This window comes from Emydura macquarii, unplaced genomic scaffold (genome assembly GCF_026122565.2).
Source record: "Emydura macquarii macquarii isolate MOO-44397 ecotype Brisbane River unplaced genomic scaffold, CSIRO-AGI_Emac_v2 contig_67, whole genome shotgun sequence".
Taxonomy (NCBI): domain Eukaryota; kingdom Metazoa; phylum Chordata; order Testudines; family Chelidae; genus Emydura; species Emydura macquarii.
This window is the reverse complement of record NW_027130204.1, coordinates 12,276,268-12,293,211: the sequence shown is the minus strand read 5'-3', so window position 1 is coordinate 12,293,211 and position 16,944 is coordinate 12,276,268. Positions and strand designations below refer to the sequence as shown.

Sequence of the window (16,944 nt, the reverse complement as noted above, 5' to 3'; positions counted from 1 at the left end):
CTGTGAATCGTCAACGCTCCCCATAACAACAACACTTATATGTTGCTACTAATGAGCGTCTATTTTATGTGCTATACAATCTGTAATATGCACACTGGTATGGGGTCAAACTCATCATAAGCAGCAGTAACGTGCAGCTTCCACAGACTCTGAAGGAAGCTGTACCCATTTAAAGCTGGGCTTAATAAGGTCCACTTATGACAAGGTCAATCACTTAATTTAATAAATGTGGTAAGTACAGACTTGATCAAAATAAAAGGAAGATAGTGTAATAATAATAATTTGTACTTACACAGCACCATTCCACAAGAATTTTAAAATTCTCTATAAATATTAATTAAAACTCAACCACCTTGTGTGGTAAGCATATGTTGCTATACATATTGGTAGAGCCCTGCGCAGATTCAAAATTTGTATTCACATCCGATCTGCAAACATGGTCCACGGATATCTGCAGATTTGCAGGGCTCTAGATATAAAATTTGGATTCACATCCATCCGCTATCCACAGATATGGTCCGCAGATATCCGTGGATATAAAGCTGATATCCGCAGATTTGCAGGGCTCTACATGTTAGCACAGCACAGACTGGGAAACTATAGTGTATGTCACTTGCCCACAGACACACAATATGAATTTCACCCTATGCTGAGGGCCAACGCAAGGATTATGTGCTAAATCCCACTTAAACTCTCACAGGAAGGCTAATTTGGGATTTAAGTGATGGACAGATCTCATGTTGGCCCTGTGCTCAGGGATGGATTTTAATTAATCAATGATAGTGTTGGGAACAAAATCCATGAGTTTACTATCCAGTCTTGCACTAACTACTGCACCACACTATGTTTTCTGAAATATAAAATGGGTTAGTTAAGAGCCAACAGAGCTCTTGATGCTCCATAAAACACAGATGTCAGTTCCTGCCCCAAGGAGCTTACAATAATGACCATATTTCACAATAAACCAAAAGCCTGTCCTTTTTCAAATTCAAGCCTTTATTTTATTGAATTGTTTGGCTTGCATGCAACTGACTTAGCATCCAGTTCCTTTACTATTAGTAAAAAATATTGAATAAATAATTAGAGCACACAATTCACCTCTCACATTTAAAAGACAATTTGCATTCATGAAAAACCCAAGCAGAGAGAGAGTTTCAGGTTCTGTGTGCTCAGAACTACGCAACCAGAAGCCAATGCTAAAATCGTCCAAATATATATCTTGTAACACAAGAAACTTTCAGCCTTGTTTTCTTCTTCCCTTTGCCCTAGGGGTACGGTTTGACCTGAAATATTCCTGTCAGAGCCCTCTTGGCTCATTTAAACTCTTCACCAACCCAGTTAATGCCTTTGAAAAACTGTTGGACTGTACTCTAGAAATTGGCCACACCTGGAATCTTCCTCTGAGTTCTTTTGAAATTCATGGGCATATATGAGTCATTGATAATTCTGATGAAAATTATCCTGAATGCTTATGGTTCAATGTCTTAACAAATAAAACACAAGATGAGGTATTAGTTGGTGTAAGCTACAGAACATCAAATCACACTAGGGAACAGGATGACTGCTTCCATATGCACCTATAATGTGTAGGGAAAAAAGGCTCCATGATCATGGATGATTCAGTTTGACTGACATATGTTGGAGGTTTCATACTGCTGGTACTAAAACATCCTTGGAATTCCTAAACATTATAGATGACAATCTCCTAACTCAAAAAGTGTTGCAGCTAACGTGGGAGAGTTCTTTATTAGAACTTGTCTTAAAGAGGAACTGATCACAGAACTAAAAAATAATGGTAGCTTTGGTACAAGGGATCATGACTTGGTCACATTTATAATGTGCAAGCAGAATAAATTTCAGACCAGTAATATATATATGCTTGGTGCTTTAACAAGGTTAATTTCACATAGCTGAAAACAATTATGAACCAAATCAGCTGGGAGGAAGAATTTAATCAGAAAAATGTGAATGATAATTGGGCATCATTTAAAAAACTGTATTTTATGCCCAAAAACCTGCAATCTCATAATCCTAGAAGAAGGCTGTACTAGTTAAAAAACCATCCTGGTTTAAAGCAGAAGTGAAAGCAATAGAACAAAGGGAAGAAAGGGGAAGCTGATGGTATGATAGTATTGAATATAAATCAGAAGTTAGAAATTGTAGAAAATTGATAAGGGAAGCCAAGGGACACAAGGAAACATCTACAGTCAGCAGAGTTAAGAAATAAGAAGGAATTTTTTAAACCTATTAGGAACAAAATTAAACGTGACAATGGTATTGGTCCAATACTAGATGGAAGTGGTGGAATTATCAATAGAAATGCAAAAAAGGCAGAAGAGTTCAATAAATATTTCTGTTCTGTATTTGGGGAAATAACTTATGATGTAGTCTCTTCATATAGTGATGATAACACTCTTAAACAGAAGCTACTATAACACTCTTAAACAAAAGCTACTAGAGTTAGACCTTTTCAAATCAGCAGATGAAATATAACATGCATCCAACAGTTTTAAAAGAGCTGGCTGCAGAGCTTGCTGGACAAAGTTAATGTTCTATAAGTCTTGGAGCACTAGGGAGGTTCCAGAAGACTGGAAGAAAGCTACTGTCGTGCAATTTTTAAAACGGGTAAATGGAATGACTCGGGTAAATGATAGGCCTGTCAATCTGACATCGAGCCAGGCAAGATAATGGAGCGGCTGATATGGGACTCGATTAATAAAGAATTAAAGGAGGGTAATGTAATTAATGCAAATCAACATGCATTTATAGAAATCAGATCTTGTCGGACTAACTTGATTTTTTTTAATGAGATTACACATTTGGTTGATAAAGATGAAAGTGCTGACATAATATATTTAGACTTCTATAAGGCATTTGACTTGGTACCACACAACATTTTGATTACAAAACTATGGCACATATTAAATGGATTAAAAACTAGCTAACAGATAGGTCTCAAAATGTAACTGTAAATGGGAAATCATCATCGAGCACGTGTGTTTCCAGTGGGGTCCTGAAAGGGATTGCTTCTTGGCTCTACACTATAACATTTGTATCAGTGACCAGGTATAAAACAAAATCACCACTGATAAAGTTTGCAGATGACACAAAATTTGGGTAAATAATGAAGAAGACAATAGGAATGAAGTGATAAATAATGAAGAGAGTAGGTCAGAGTGATTTGGATTACTTGATAAATTGGGCTTAAGCAAACAATATGTACTTTAATAAGGTTAAATGTAAATGTACACACCTAGAAACAAAGAATGAAGGCCATACTTACAGGATGGGGAACTACTCTGGCAAGCAGTGACTCTGAAAACAGATTTGAGCTCCCAGTGTGATGCTGTGGCCAAAAGGGCTAATGTGATCCTGAGATGCATGAAAAGGGGGAATCTCGAGTAGGAGTACATAAGTTATTTTATTTGGCACTCATGCAACCATTGCTAGAATACTGTGCCCAGCTCTGGTGTCTGCAATTCAAGAAAAATGCTGATAAATTTGAGAGGGTTCAGAGAAGAGCCACAAGAATGATTAAATTATTAGAAGACATACCTAATAATGAAAGAGTCAAGGAGTTAAATCAATTTAGTTTAATGAAGAGAAGGTTAAGGGATGACTTGGTTACAGTCCGTGAATAGCTACATGGGAAACAAATATTTAATGATGGGCTCTTCGAACTAGGAGAGAAAGGTATCACACAATCCAATGGCTGGAAGTTATAGCTAGACAAATTCAGACTGGAAATACAGCGTACATTTTTGACAATGAGGATAATCAACCACTGGAACAATTTACTAAGGGTCGTGGTGGATTCTCCATCACTGACAATTTTAAATCAAGATTGGATATTTTTCTAAAAGATATGCTCTAGGAATTATTTTGCGGAAGTTCTATAGCCTGTGTTATACAGGACTAGATGATCACAATGGTTCCTTTTGGCCTTGGGAGCTATAAATCTGTATGTAAGGTGCTTCAGATATGAATACCCAGAACCAGACTCTCATGATGTTTTTCTGGGTCAGATCCAGAAAGAGCCCATTTTCCAATCGAAAGAGCATAGGAACACAGGAATTGCCATATTAAATGTTGACTATCTGAAACCTGTATTGAATTTTAGACAGTGGCCATCACAAGATACTAAAGAAGGTTCAAGAAGGCCCATAATGGATTATTTGTGATAACCTAACTATAGGAGAAGTTTCTTCTTGATCAGAGACAATTTAGTGATTGGTTTATGTACTGAAGCATGAAGATTTACATTTTAAAAAAAATCCTAAGTAACGTAACTGTGTGTGCTCTCATTATGCACATAAATATCCAATACTTTTATGAATCTTATGAAGCACTTGGCTCCATTAATTTCTTGCGGCATTAAGTTTCACAGTTTGAACTAATATTGCTCTCTTTGGATGTAGTCAAAAGCTCCTAAAAATGGCTTGTGAGATTTTGGCATCACTGAATTAAGTTTTTTCGACCTTAACACATATGCAACCTCAAATCCAAACGAGAACCTAATCTGGATCCAAACACTGCCTCTTCAACCTAACTTGACTTAGTAACCTTGAGGGGATATTTCATGGTTGCTATTGGTCCTCTATTTCATAAAAGGCAAAAGAAAAAAAAACCCAGTAAATCCCCACATGATATTTAATTTGTTTTAAAGGTTCACGGCAGAACAACCATGGAAATGCACAGTCACAGCAAGGTCTGCAAGGCAGTTGCAAATCCGCTGTAACTGCCCTACCCTCTGACATATAATTTACATTGGCCAGAATTAGGGTGCAATGTAGAGTTGAAAGGAATGCATGTTATAAAGTGACGATACAAATCCCAACAGGTCTCAGAGGCTGCTGTGTGACATTATGTTAAACTGCCAGGCTACAAGAAGATATGCCCCAGGAGCGTTGTTTCCAGTGGGACATCACAGTATTGGGCAACGTTGATTTACGATTTACCTCACAGTGTCAGCCAAAGTAAAGCTTTTTTAAAAAGCACTAGTCCAGGAAAAAGAGAAGGAAACACGGTGTTCAACTGAAATTGAACATGCCCACTTGTAGCCATAATGGAAGGGTAAGTGTGTGACATATTATGGATACGTGGACTACTCAAAGACTATAGTATCACTTTTATAAACATTATATGTGTCAGTATGGGCTAGGGATTTTATTCTAGCCCCATGGGGAGGTTACAGGAGTTTCCTAGAGGAACAAAAATCACTGGGGGATAATACAAATTCCTAGGCCAGTAACCTCTACCTCTGGGGGAAACTGCATACAGTAGTGTAACCTGGTTCAAAAGACTTGACAACTGTGTAAAGTGACTAGCCAGCCAGAGAAGGTGGTCACTCTCACTCAATACAAGAACTGACATGCTGTGACCAATAATGACAGAACCTGTGGAAAAGGCCTGAAGGACTTTGAAACCTCCCAGGGTCTCCTGGTGGAAGAGGGATGTCTGCCTGGTCAGCAAAGGTCTGCTTGTAAGCTGTTTATAGTTTAAGATAAATTTTCTCTGTAATGCTTATGTTGTGAATAAACAATAGTTGCTTTATAAAGGCTGGATCGCTGGATAACCCTGGTCATTGCCCCTGGGAGAACACGACAGGAGATGCTGAACTGAAGTCAGACTTTCTAAAGAGACCACTGTGAATTGCAGTAGGAATTGCAGACTAAATCCCTGGTCTAGAGAGAGAGAGTTGCCAGACTCTGTCCAAGACAGATGACAGCTAGAGGCCTAAGACTTAAGTGGGATGCCCTCTGAGAGGCCACAAAGGAGTCAGAAGTGCAATTGACTCTGGAACTGTGACACAAGTCAATCAAGTATTTCAATCCCTAGCAATCGTAGAATCTAAATCTAGGTTTTGACAGGATATATTATTTACACTATGCACCTGATAAACTGGTTCACTGGATGATAGCCTGAAAGGATTATTGATGACTGCCTTTTCTCTCTCTCTTAGGTACTCACATGGTCTCCATTACTGTACTATTTGAGAGCCTCAAGATTTAATGTATTTATCCTTGAAACACTCCTGTGAGGCAGGGCAGTGCTGTTATCCCCATTTTACAGATGGGAACTGAGGCACAGAAAAACCTAAGTGATTTGCCCAAGGTCACACATGTTTGTAGTGGAACAGGGAACTGAACTCAGATGTCCCGTGTCCCAAGTCCCATACTAGTGCCCTAACCACTGGATCATCCTGTCTTTTCCTAGCTCTGCAAACCAGCCCCTCTGATTCTTTAGTGGGCAGGAGCATCTTGGCTCCCAATAAGGTGCATTACTATGCAGACTTCCCAGTCGATCTCATCTTGGATGATGAAAAGAGGCGAGTAGTTTATCAGAAGTCTGAACAGCAGGAAGCAGGAGTCCAACGATTATGTTTAGAATCAAAGGGGGTTTTTAGTAAGACATTTGTTTTCTTTGAGCTAATATAATTAAGTATTTGCTCCAAATCATTTCACAAGCTAAGTTAGAAAAGAAGCAGTCTAGCCACAGATGTCACTAAAATTAGTTATATTAGAATAAGGGGTATTACTTTTAATGGTCTAGATAAATGATGTGGAGCTTCCATATTTTTTCCATTAATGCAACAAAAATATACCAAAACCAACCTCAAACCTGAATATACAGAGCAAAACACACTGGCATAAAGTGGAGTCAACTCCATAAACTTTGGCATAACTGAACACAGTTTGACTTAAAAGTTCAGAGTGTATTCTTTAAGTCTTACCATAATGCACAAGTGTGAAGAATTTAAATGGCATTGTAACTGTACAGTCTTATAATGGTTTCATAATAAAAGTTTTCTGCATTTTGGCTATCAACAGAGCAGCTACAGAAATTATTTTTGGTTTGTGATATTAAAAATAAATAAAAAGAGAAACATAAGGGATGCGGTGCCAGAGTCTGGCGCTGCCTACACTAATACTCCCAGTCTCTCATTGACCTGGAGCCGTGCTACTGCTCTTTCTCCAGCTAGCTGGAAATTAGAGGTTTCATATCCTGCATGTTTTAGTCTCTCTTCAGACAATCCTTGGGGCTCACTCTTCTGCTCAAATGGGATAATGGTTTTATGAATTTCTCCTGACAGATGACATTAGAATGCAGTGATGGCTCTCATTTCCCTGATTAACCCCACAATATTAACACCTTGGTGCACCATCCAAGCTACTATAATCTAGACAGATATTTTAATGCAACCAAACAGAAAATAAACATCAATAAAACATTTGTAGCCCAGAGAAAACACATTTATTCTTTAAATAATCTATGGGAAAAGATCTGATGGGTGATATATAGCAGTGTTGTTTTAATTAATGTCAGTACAATTTGCCTCCTTCGGGTGGGGCTTGAGGCTTGATGTCTCAGGGGGCCAATTACATGCTTCTTTGCTAAACCTGAACTCTAGTCGGGAAATGGAAAAGTCACTTTATTATGCACTGGGTAGTTAGCAATGCTAAAAACTTAGCTTATTTAGTATGTGCTGGTGTTTTAGTTCTGATCCATGAATGAACAACTCTAGCTATCCTTTGTCATAGAATCATAGAGGTGTTGGACTGAAAGGGACCTCAACAGATCATCTAGTCCAGCCCCCTACACTCAAGGCAGGACTAAGTAATAACTAGAACATTCCTGAGGGGTATTTGTCTAACCTGTTCTTAAAAACCTCCAATGATGGAGATTCCACAACCTCCCTAGGCAATTTGTTCCTGTGCTTAACTACGCTGCAGTTAGAAAGCTTTTCCTAAAGTTCAACCTAAACCTCCCGTGCTGCAAGTTAAGCCCATTGCTTCTTGTCCCATCCTCAGAGGTTAAGGAGAACAATTTTTCACCTTCCTCCTTGTGACTTTTCAAGTACTTGAAAACTATTATCATATTCCCCCTCAGTCTTCTCTTCTCCAGACTAAACAAACCCAAGTTTTTCAATCTTTCCTCATGGGTAAAGTTTTCTAGACCTTTAATCATTTTTGTTGCTCTCCTCTAGGCTTTCTCCAAATCTTTCCTGAAATGTCATGCCCAGAACTGAACACAAAACTGAAGCTGAGGCCTTATCAGCGCAGAGTAGAGTGGTAGAATTACTTCTTGTGTCTTGCTCACTACACTCCTGCTGACACAGACCAGAATGATGTTCCCTTTTTTTTTCACAACTGTTTTAAATCATTGACTCATATTTAGCTTGTGATCCACTATGACCCCGTGATCCCTTTCCGCAGTACTCCTTCCTAGGCAGTCATTTCCCATTTTGTATGTGTGCAATTTATTGTTCCTTCTTAAGTGGAGTACTTTTCATTTGTCCTTACTGAATTTCATCGTATTTACTTCAGACATTTTCTCCAGCTTATCTAGATCGCTTCGAATTTTAATCCTATCCTCCAAAGCACTTGCAACCCCTCCCAGCTTGGTATCATCCACAAACTTTATACGTGTACTCTTTAGGCCATTACCTAAATAATTTATGAAGCTATAGAACAGAAACAGACCCAGGACTGATCCCTGTGGGACCCCACTTGATATGTCCTTCCAGCTTGACTGTGAACCACTGATAACTACTCTCTAGGAACAGTTTTCTAACCAGTAATTCTCCATATAGGTTGTATTTCTCTAGTTTGTTTATGAGGTCAAGCAAGAAAGACAGTATTAAAAGCCTTATTAAAGTCAAGGTATACCACATCTACCGCTTCCCCCCACCATCTACGAACCCTGTCAAAGCAAGCTGTTAGATTGCTTTGACATGATTTGTTCTTTACAAATCTATACTGACTGTTACTTATTACCTTATTATCTTCTAGGTGTTTGCAAACTGATTGCTAGATTATTTGCTCCATTATCTTTCTGGGTACTAAAGTTAAATTGACTGGTCTGTAATTCCCTGGGTTGTCCTTATTCTCTTTTTTATAGAGTGGCATTATATTTGTCCTCTTCCAGTCTTCTGAATCTCTCCCATTTTACATGAGCTTTTGCAGATAATTGCTAATGGCTCAGATATCTCCTCAGTCAGCTCCTTAGATATTCTAGGATCTATTTCATTATGCCCTCCTGATTAGAAGACATCTAACTTGTCTAGGTATTCTTTCCCTAATTTAGCCTCAGATCCTACCTGACTTTTAACTGGTGTTCATTATGTTAGATGTCCAAACGCTACTAACCTTTTTTGGTGAAAATTGGAAAAAAAAAAAAAAAAAAAAAAAAAAGGCATTTTAGCACTTCCGTCATTTCCACATTTTCCGTTATTGTCTTTCTCCCTTCATTAAGTAATAGGCCTACCCTGACCTTGGTCTTCATCTTGCTTCTAATGTATTTGTAGAATGTTTTCTTGTTCCCCCTTGTCTCTCGCTAGTTTAATCTCAGTTTGTGCCTTGGCCTTTCAAATTTTGTCCCTACATTCTAGTGTTGTTTTCTTATATTCTTCCTTTGTAATTTGACCCAGTTTCCTCTTTTTGTAGGACACTTTTTTGAGTTTCAAGTCATTGAAGATCTCCTGATTAAGACAGGGTGGTCTCTTGCCATACTTCCTATCTTTCCTATGCAGTGGAATAGATGCCCTTAACATCTCTTTGAAAAATTTCCAACTCTCTCAAACCTTAGACTTGGTTCCAATGGGATCTTACCTACCAGCTCCCTGAATTTGCTCAAGTCTGCTTTCTTGAAATCCATTATCTTTATTCTTCTGGTTTCCCTCCTATGATTCCTCAGAATCATGAACTCGATTATTTCATGATCACTTTCACCCAAAGTGCCTTCCACTTTCAAATTCTCAACCAGTTCCTCCTCATTTATCATGGTAATACGCATTTCAGTTAAAAGATTTCTCACCATAAATGAATTGCTATATGCTTCTACTCTTGTAATGGCAGGCTTGCGTGACTCACCTATGAGAGAGTGTGGGTTTCATGGAGCTCATAGAGTTCATGGGGGGTTGCATGGGTAGCTTCCCGGGAGGATCGTTTTGCCGGCTTTTCTGGTGACGAAGCAGCAAGAGCCGTCCCAATTCCTCACACCACGACGAAAGCAGCGCTGTGCAAACAGAACAAAATGAAAGTGTACAACTCAATGAAGAGTGCAGCTGTGTGTTGAGATGCAGGATATTTTAACTACATTAATCACTAACTGAAAGGACACATCCCAGTTCTGAAAACTTTCCCCATGAGCCACTACCATCAGATGAAGAATACGCTGTCACACTATAAGGGGCAAAACTATGGGAAGAAACAGGAAAGAGATCATTGGTAGATAAGAAGAGAGAGGAGAGGAACAGGAGAAAACAAGATTTCTTTCTACAGCCTACCACATCCCCTTCCGCCGCTAATTTTAATAGGTGACGGATGATAATTTTAGTTCTGCTAGTTATTCTAATTTGGGTCCAGTTTATTATAGATTACAGATAAGCACATGCTTCATACTTTGATCTATTAGGGTGTTAGGCACCTAAATAAGTGGCCTGATTTTCAGTGTAACTAAACATCGGCAACTCCCACAAAAGTCATGGGAGGGGTCACCATGTTTGAAAATCTAGCATCTTATTTAGGCACCCACATTTGAAAATTCTGGCCTATGTTACAAAAAGTACACAAATTCTGATAAACAGAGCCTCCAGAAATGACAGTGGGCACAACCTGGGCTCCATTCACTGCAGTGTCACCAGGATTTTATCCAGTACATCTTCATAGAAATTTGATTAAACCAAGGAGTTGCCCTTTTAAATTCCAGTGTGACAACTAACTGTTGCAAAACGTAATTAAAGATCTTTTGGACTAAGTGCTGGGTGAGAAGTTTCAACAGGAACTCAGATTAACTGCAAAGTTTTGTAGTTGATACAAATAAATTTGTCAACTAAAATAAGCTGTTTTTTCTTCCGTAAAAGAAGGTTTTGCAAAACTTCATGCCGATAAAAAACAGTCTCAAATGTCAATTAAAAGGTTTTGAAATGTAGATGTTTACCTACAGTGTTGTGTACCCAAACAAACAATTTGGGCAAGTGGGCAAGAACCAGAAGGCCAGTCTAAAATAAACATGTTGCATAAAGGGTCAAAAGTAGATGAGGATTAATACATTATCTCTGGTTTACCAATGTAAGTGACACGGGTGAGGTGATTTCTAAAATATGTATGCTTTTTGTTATAGTGTGATACTGTAATCACCTGCAATTTAAAAGGGACCGCACCCTTTCTTCCATTATATGCTCAAAAGTGGTGTAATTGATAATTATCGGAACCAATTTCAAAGGATGTAACTGGAAAGTTACACTGTGAAAAGTGTAAGATTACCAGATTTTGACAGGAACACACAAAAATATAAAAATACCAGAAATTTAAAAAAAAAATCAAGTGGCCATACTTGAGAAATATTTAATAAAACTAAAGCAAATTAAACACACATCAAGGTATTGAGGATGAAATAATGCCATTGTATTTACCACATGCAAGGTCAATCATGGTGCTTAGGGAGGAACTTTAGAGTCCTTCTGTGACAAGAAGGGGATACCGCTTCTTATGTAACTAAATATAGCTACTCTGAAATTGTTAGCATCACATCCAGCCTACAGAAAGCATTCTCACTCAGCTCCATGCCGAAACATTCTAGCAACGAGTGTCATTCTAAGCTGCTTCTCTATTAGCCAAGGAATCTGTCAACAAGCATTTTGATCAAATTATACTCACCTTTTATCCCTGGCATGTCATTACTTATATGCCAGTGACAAAGGGTTCCCTCCTCTTTTCATGCCGTCTGGAGATAAAAATCACTGCCTAACATAGTCTCCTCATGCACACTATGGCTACTTGAGTTCTGAGAAAAATGAACCAAGTGTTCTGCCGAGCTGTAAATGCAGCCATGTCAGAATAATAGCGGATGCTGAGCACTTCCACAGCTGAGTGTAATTACTATGGTGTCGAATGGAAACCGTCCATCTTAAACGTGGCTTTGATGTGAGGAGGGAGCTGTTCCTAGTGCATGCATATAAGCGCTTGACAAATAAAGATAAAAAGCAACCGCCTAATGGATCTGAGGACATGAATCTGCAAACAAAAGCCAGTACCTGCTTTGCAAAAAAGCAGAGTTAACTCCTGGCAAAATAATTTGCAGTGGGGAAAACGAGATAACATCACATCGAATAGGGAGGGAAGGTAGGATATTAATGAGTTATCATTTTTACTAATATCAAATGCACACATTTGTAAAGGTAAAATGTAAATGTCAGAGCATGGCTTGGCTTTCTAGATACGGGAGACAGTTACATGCTACAAATAATCAGGAGATGACTCATGTTTGGAAAGTAAGAATTTGAAGGTATAAAAGGTAATCAATGTACTCATCCCCATCTCAGTGCTCATCACTGAGATATTTAACCTTTCCTCTCCTGGGACATTTCCAGTCATGTACCATGTAAAATAATCATTGTGTTTGTGTGCTGAATGAAAACAGATCGGATCAGAACTGTCTCAAAAAAATGTCAAACCACCACTATCTCCACCAAAGCAGGGTGGGGGAGAAAACCCCTAAGGGTATACCTACACTGCAATGTAAGCCCTGGGTTAATAGCATGTGAGGCAGCAGACCCTGCATTTGTTAACCTAGGGCTTGAGCATCTGCACTCCTTTGTAATCCTAAATTAGAAACTGTTCAACCCTGGGTCCCAACCTGGGGCTGCAGCATCTACATTGCATTATGCTGGCCTGAGTCCAACCACCCGTATCCCAGACTCCTTAACACCCTCCCAAAATGTGGCCGCTCTAGCGCTTTGTTTCTGGTGCAGTGTTGGAAAACTTGACTGTCCACCAAACTTTACTGTCCAGGGGACAAAGAAAGTCATCCCACAGGATTCTTTTGGTGGACTCCCAGATCACAAGTCCAGGGGGGTTGCATCTACGCTGCAAAGCACTTTGTCTTGAACCCTGGTCCTGGCTTGACTCACTTTTGGACTCTCCTTAAACCTAGGGTCCGAGCCCTGGGTTAGTACAATTTGTGTGTAGACTGAAGGGGGGTTACGCTTGAGCCTGAGTTCAAACCCTGGGCTTATAGTGCAGTGCAGATATACACTCAATGATTTTGCCACTGCCAGTCTGAAATGCTGCAACTTTCCCCATTTTCCCTCCACCGTATACTGGTTTGCTCTTAGTATGGTGAGATTAATATGTGCCACACAAGCATCTGGTACAGCTGGATTTTGAAGAGCATTACTTCCTGCGCCTAGTCAAGTAAGACAAAAATGAATTTACAGATTACACTATTCATCTTTAGTGTACTTAGTTTCTGCTTTTTATGCTGACAGTATTAGGCGCATCTCAAGTCATTTAAACTCAAAAGCCCCAGAAATTCAGTATCACGATAATTAACAGATAAAACAGCAAGCACAAAGGACAGCTACAGATGGTGCCAAGAGTCAGTCTCGTCCTCTCAGAGAACAGCCAAGCAGATGCTTTTTCTCTACCCCCGCCGCCTCCTCCTTGTAATACAGGAGCACAGATTTTGCAGATGGACCATCCACACTGCCTCTCACAGCCTTTATGCTGTGGTTTCTGCAGTTTAATGATTGATTTAAATGGTGTTCCTATGCCGCACTGCAACAATGCCACTTGAATACAATAATGCAGCTTGCTAGTTTAAATAAAAAGTCAACTTTTGCAATGGTAGAACAGAAATTCTTTAACCGTCCAGACCTCCCATCCCCAGCCCAAATATAAAGGATAGTCTGGTTAAAATACTAAAATTGACATTTCCCACCAATACTCAGTTACACAGGCTCTGCCAGCTCATACCAAAGATGCACACAGCCAGCCAAATGGTGGGCGGACAGTTTTAGTGTATTCCCCATTTCTTTTGCTTAAAGGGACATTCTCATGGTTGACTGGCACAATATTTGACCTACTTTTCTTCATTTGTAAAGCCTGTGTAATTCTTCATGTGATTATTTTATTTGAAGGATTTCGGTATTTTTTATTAAAACAAATTAATGCGAGCTTGCTAAATTGGATTACATGAGCAAACCAACACCAAACCCCATAGCAACAGACCTGTATGTCTGTGAAACGGAGACATGTGGAATTAGCAGAAAAGGGAGAGATTTCATTTTTACAAGCAGCCAAGGGGTTATTGAAAAAGTGAGAAAAAATAGATTTGAAAGTTAGGAAAGGTACTTTCAATGATTTTAACAGCCTGCCATCTAGCCTTATTGTCTTACTTCCGTTCTTTCAGGAGACTTACAAATACAGTGCCAACTGATGCCTTCACATGTGCATACCTGAAGGCAGAATTTGACCCACATCCCCCAACACTAAAATCACGTCCTGTTCCATCCATTTTCTAGCCTTTTGCATGTTTAAGATCCAGTATTGCCAAACCCCCACATTTAAATAAATCAAACCTCAAAAAATCACAAAGAATGGTTTAAAAACAAAAAATTATATGTAACACACATACACATTCATATGGGGTTCTTTTTATTTCCTTCTGACTTTTAAAAGACCCTTGAGTCACATTTTCAAGCTTTTGTCTGCAGCCATGTGGGCTAAAAACTTACTAAAACACTGAGCTTTTTGTGTAATTACTTGAATCTAGAGTCTGGGCTTTAAAGAAAAACACTAGCCATCTCAAGACTTGTGATAAAAAAAACTCATGCGAGTTGGCAACATCCCTTCATATTGCTCCTATCTTTTTAGGCCTCTTTATATTGATATGTTGCACACAAAGTGTAACTAGCAAACATAGTGCAGTGTATTTGATCAAGGTATTGCATAATTGTAAATGATCAATCAATATACTGAAATTTAAAAAATGTTTTTTGAAAGTATTTTAATAAAATACTGATAACTATGACCTCAGAAAGTGCTATGCATGTTCATGTGGACCCAGGATGTAAGACAGTCATTGCAAGTGCCTATATTGACATCACCAAAAAAGGAAAATCCATTCTGAAAGACAATCACGTTCCTGACTGGTCACTAGGTGGTGCAGAAGAAATGGGAAAAGAAAGCAGCCTGTTTGGAAAGAACAGAGAAATTATTTGAGGAATGACAGAACAGGAAGGGTTCCTGGGTAAAACTCATGCTTCTGCATCAGTGATCAAAGGTTGAAAGACTAGTACAATTTAATCAGGAAAATGAGTTTGGTGGTCCTGCCTCAGCCCAGAGAGATCACCTGTTACATAGACACGGGATGCTCGGGACTGAAGAATATATCATTACCTGATGTAGGTCATTAACACAGAACAGATAAACAGTGCTTTGGCTAATTAAATATCCATAGTCTCCAGAAAAGCCAGACTCTAAGAATGTAAAAGTAATTAATCGAAAATGGGGAATCCATGGATGAAACCCAGAATGCATATTCAGTTTTTAACACCTTGCTGCAAATGATCCTACCATACTTCACATCATTCAAAATCCCAAAACCAAATGATGTGCATTTCAAAATATATAATCATGACAGTGAATAATGGATTCTGCCCATTATAATCCTTTTATTGGGGAGAGGTGTTGAGGGAGAAAAGAAGAGATCCTAAACAATCAGTGCTATCCGATAGATTCACTAATGCTTTATATATACAACCATCAATAGCTACAATCCTGGAAGTGATTTAACTCGCTCTATTGCAAAGTGCTGTAGTAAGCATCTATGAATGAAAGAGCCAGTCTCCCTAGAAAGCAAAATACAGAGAAGCACGGTGCTAATCTATTTACCTATTATGATACCCTAGTATTAGTTACAGCTTATCACCTCAGTAAATCACCTCCTCTTGTTAGGGAAGGTGCTTAAAGGTGCAGCAAACTGTTATTTATAGGCAGACACTATATTTACAGCTACAAAGGCAGGTGAGGAAGGGACAAGACAACTGCTCAGCAATTTCAATGCCTTCTGCTTCCCGGGAGACTGCTGTAGGAGCACAATAGGATTACTGTTTTCTTGCTGCAGTTAAGCTGCAGCAGATAGTTCAATAGGCAGCTTGGCAGACTCATATTTCTTACTCAGTGCAATGAAAACGGTGAAAAAAATATCTGTTGAGCACCATCCCCAGTTTGTTTTGTTTTTTAATCTCAGAAAGAAGTGCATTAAGATGCAAGGGCTTTTGTGGCAGATGCAAGAACATCCAACATCTTTCACAGATCTACACTCATAAATTACATGCGGCTTTTAAAGACAAATTCACATTTTCTCTATGCAGAATTTTAGACCTTTAAGGTGGTGCTGTATCCACTGCATACAAGGATAGTGTGCAACATTCCTTTTGACAAATCATCCTGACAGATAATTTGTGGGGTTGGAGGGGAGGAGGAACAAATAGTGTCCTGGCTATCTATTTATTTCATTTCTATCTTCCCAAGGGACAAATTGGATGCAGAAGACAAAATAAGCCAGTCACATATCTATCTATATGAATGCTAGACAGACAGATTTCAAATCAATATTTAACTGTCACAAACTAAACATTGAATGAAATTTGATGAAAAAGACTGAATCTTCAGTCATGATTTTGGAAAAGAGCAAAATTCAGTGTTCTTTCTTATTTAAAAGGGTGTCTGGTTTTGGGGAGCTGTTGGGCAAGGGGGGAGGGTCACGTCTGTTTCTCCAAATTACCCAATTAATTGAGTAAAGACTGCTTTCTCCTGCTTTCCACTAGGGTCTGGAAATAACCTTCACTCTCTTAACAAACCTGGCTAGATTCAAACCCAATGGTGAGAAGCTGGGTTTCCTTTTATCAATCCTTTGAGTTATACAAGTACCACAAAAACATTTTCTGAGCTACCTAAGAAGCAGTTTTGTTTATGCTAACAAGTGTTAGGAACAGTGTTTAGATGCTTATTGTGCAGCATATGGGAAATCTATGCTCTTCCATTACTATACACAGCTATTCAAAACAAAGATTCTGCATTTGAGCAAAGTTTAAATTTGGCTTGAATTCCTTCTTGTCTTGTTTTTCAGAATAAAAATTTTACTTGAAATCTATAA

At 38.8% G+C, this 16,944-nt stretch overlaps 1 protein-coding gene across 14 annotated transcripts in view; it reads right to left on the bottom strand.

The window, feature by feature from the left end:
- ZMIZ1 (zinc finger MIZ-type containing 1) overlaps positions 1–16,944 on the bottom strand; it is a 482,416-nt gene that overhangs the window by 63,055 nt on the left and 402,417 nt on the right. For all 14 annotated transcript variants that reach the window (XM_067539605.1, XM_067539685.1, XM_067539667.1 and 11 more), the window contains one exon: positions 9,873–10,017. In XM_067539605.1, the coding sequence (XP_067395706.1) occupies positions 9,873–10,017 (145 nt within the window). The remainder of the gene's footprint in view (positions 1–9,872; positions 10,018–16,944) is intronic.